General features: G+C 38.5%; 1 protein-coding gene across 1 annotated transcript in view; it reads left to right on the forward strand.

Moving 5' to 3' along the window:
• The first annotated feature begins 1,454 nt into the window (after positions 1-1,454).
• Positions 1,455-2,360, forward strand: part of LOC105300012 (butyrophilin-like protein 3) — a 23,354-nt gene continuing 22,448 nt past the window's right edge. Inside the window, 1 exon segment of the mRNA XM_011372022.1 lies at positions 1,455-1,509. Coding sequence (XP_011370324.1) covers positions 1,455-1,509 — 55 coding nt within the window.

The raw sequence follows: 2,360 nt of genomic DNA on the forward strand, positions 1-2,360 counted from the left end.
TTTTTTTTTGTTACTTTAATATGCTAGTTTCAACTTCCATTAAAAAGTTGGATATCATGCGAGCAGGCGACACTGTCTTGCTCCTGATCTCAGTGGGAGAGACTTCAGTGTGACTCTTCTTGGGGGGTTTGTTGTAGGGTCTCTTCTCATCTCTTTCCTATAAAACTCGCATTGCTTACACTTTATTAGCAAAGCAATGCTTTTAAATGCCAATCACAGCCCTTCCTCTTCCTAAAATTTGTTAGAGGCTCTTCATAAGCGTCAAGGTAAAACTGAATGTGTTGCATAGGCATGAAGACATTTTATTACTGCCCCCCCTTCTTGTCTTTTTTTCCTGATCCTCCCTTAAATGAAGCTTTTGTTACACTCCTGGCATTTCTTTACTGTTTTCCAAATATATACTAATGCTGCATTCCTTATTATTGTTATCCATAAGAACCTTCAGCTTGGAAAACCATTTCCTACTTAAAGCTTCTTAGTCTTGAGGATCCGCTTGACTGTTTGCTCTGCTGGGATCTTCCCAGAACCTGGTCCCTGTGGATACTTCTCTTCTGTGTCTCCCCCAGCCAGCACTCTTATCTCTTGGGCACTTACTCCATTTACTCAGTGGAAGCTATCAATTTACTGCTCATCTCCGCTTCCACTCTGTTAGGAATAGGGAGCAGGGACTCCCACCCACAGCTATCATCTCACTGTGGAGCACCATTTGCCTTTTTTTTTTTTTTTTTTTGGCTTTTGAGTTAGATGCTTTGCTCAGGTAATTTTCAGACTATCCTTTTGACTATAAAGATTTCTGTCTAAGAACTGCTTTACATGCATCATGTAAATGTTGCATGGAATGTAGTATTCTTTTCATTTTTAAAGATTAATGAACTTTAAGAGAGCAGCTTGAGTTTACAGAAAAGTTGGGTAGAAGTACAGGGAGTTCTCACATGCCCATTATTAACATTGTGCACTGTGCTATACCTGATGAGCCAATAATAATACATTATTATTAAAGAAATGTCATAGTTTATATTAGGGTTCACTCTCTCTGTTGTGCATTCCATGGGTTTTGATAAATATCTAATATCATGTTTCCTTCATTATAGTATCATACAAAATAGTTTCACTGCCTTAAAATTCTCATGTGCTTCTATTCATTCCTCCCTTTCAACTAACCTTGGACAACTGATCTTTTTACTGTCTCCAAAGTTTTGTCTTTTCCAGAATGTCATATAATCAGAACCATACAGTATGTAGCCTTTTCACATTGGCTTCTCTTATGCTTTTAAGATTTTTTCATAACTTTTCATGGCTTGATATTTGATTTCTTTTTAATCTCTGAATACTATGCATTGCATGGATGTACCAGTTTGATTATACACTTGCCTTTTGATGGACATCACTTCTAAGTTTGGGCAATTATGAATATAGCTGCCATAAACATCTGTGTGCAGGGGGGTTTTATACAAATGAGTTCTCAGCTTGTTAAATTAAATACCAAAGAGACAATTGCTAGATCACACGGTAAGATTGTTTAGTTTTGTAAGAAGCTATCAAACTGCCTTCCAAAGTGGCTGTACCATTTTGCATTCTCACCAGCAATGATGAGAGTTCCTATTACTTCACATCCTCATCAACATTTGGAGTTGTCTGTGTTATTATTTTCACTATTGTTCTATTCTATTTTCTAGCTTTTATTATGATTTTGTTGTCACACATGAGTTATTTTAAATTATGTTATTAACAATTTCTAGAGTTTCCATGGTTTTAAATTGCTTTATACCTTAATTGCATTATGGTTATAGAATGTGTATTCGTAGTGGTATCTGTGGAAGCTGGTTTTCTGATCTAGTTAGTGAGCCATCACTCTTTGTCAGTTTCTTCATGCCTGACAAGACTACACACTCTCTAACCGTGGGTGCCGTGTATCTAATGAATGACAAGTGAATGGGTCTTTGCCTTTTCCCCATACCTAATCTGAGCTGCCAATTTTTCTAATACTTTGTGTTCTTGGAAACCAATGTCTTATATTTTTCTAGCAAGTTCTTTTCCTTATGGCTTCATAATCAGAGTCTTGGTCCTGAACTCAAGACAAGGGAGGGGACACAGTATTACCTCGGCTGTGCCAGGAAGCGTTCACCTCACCTGCCCTCGGTTACTACTTGTAAAATGACACCTATCTGACTGCCCAACCTATGACCCTCTGCTGGAACAACCTCTTTTTAAAGACTAGATTCCCCCGCCTCCCATACAGTTCTACCTCCAAGGTTGGACCTTAAAATATCCCTGTATCTGACATTCCCGTGCCACCCACCAGGGCATAGTTTTGACCGAAGACAAACCCCCCTCCCAGGGTGCCTTGCCCCACCTTTTTT

The sequence above is a fragment of the Pteropus vampyrus genome, unplaced genomic scaffold (genome assembly GCF_000151845.1).
Source record: "Pteropus vampyrus isolate Shadow unplaced genomic scaffold, Pvam_2.0 Scaffold197, whole genome shotgun sequence".
NCBI classification, from domain to species: Eukaryota; Metazoa; Chordata; class Mammalia; order Chiroptera; family Pteropodidae; genus Pteropus; species Pteropus vampyrus.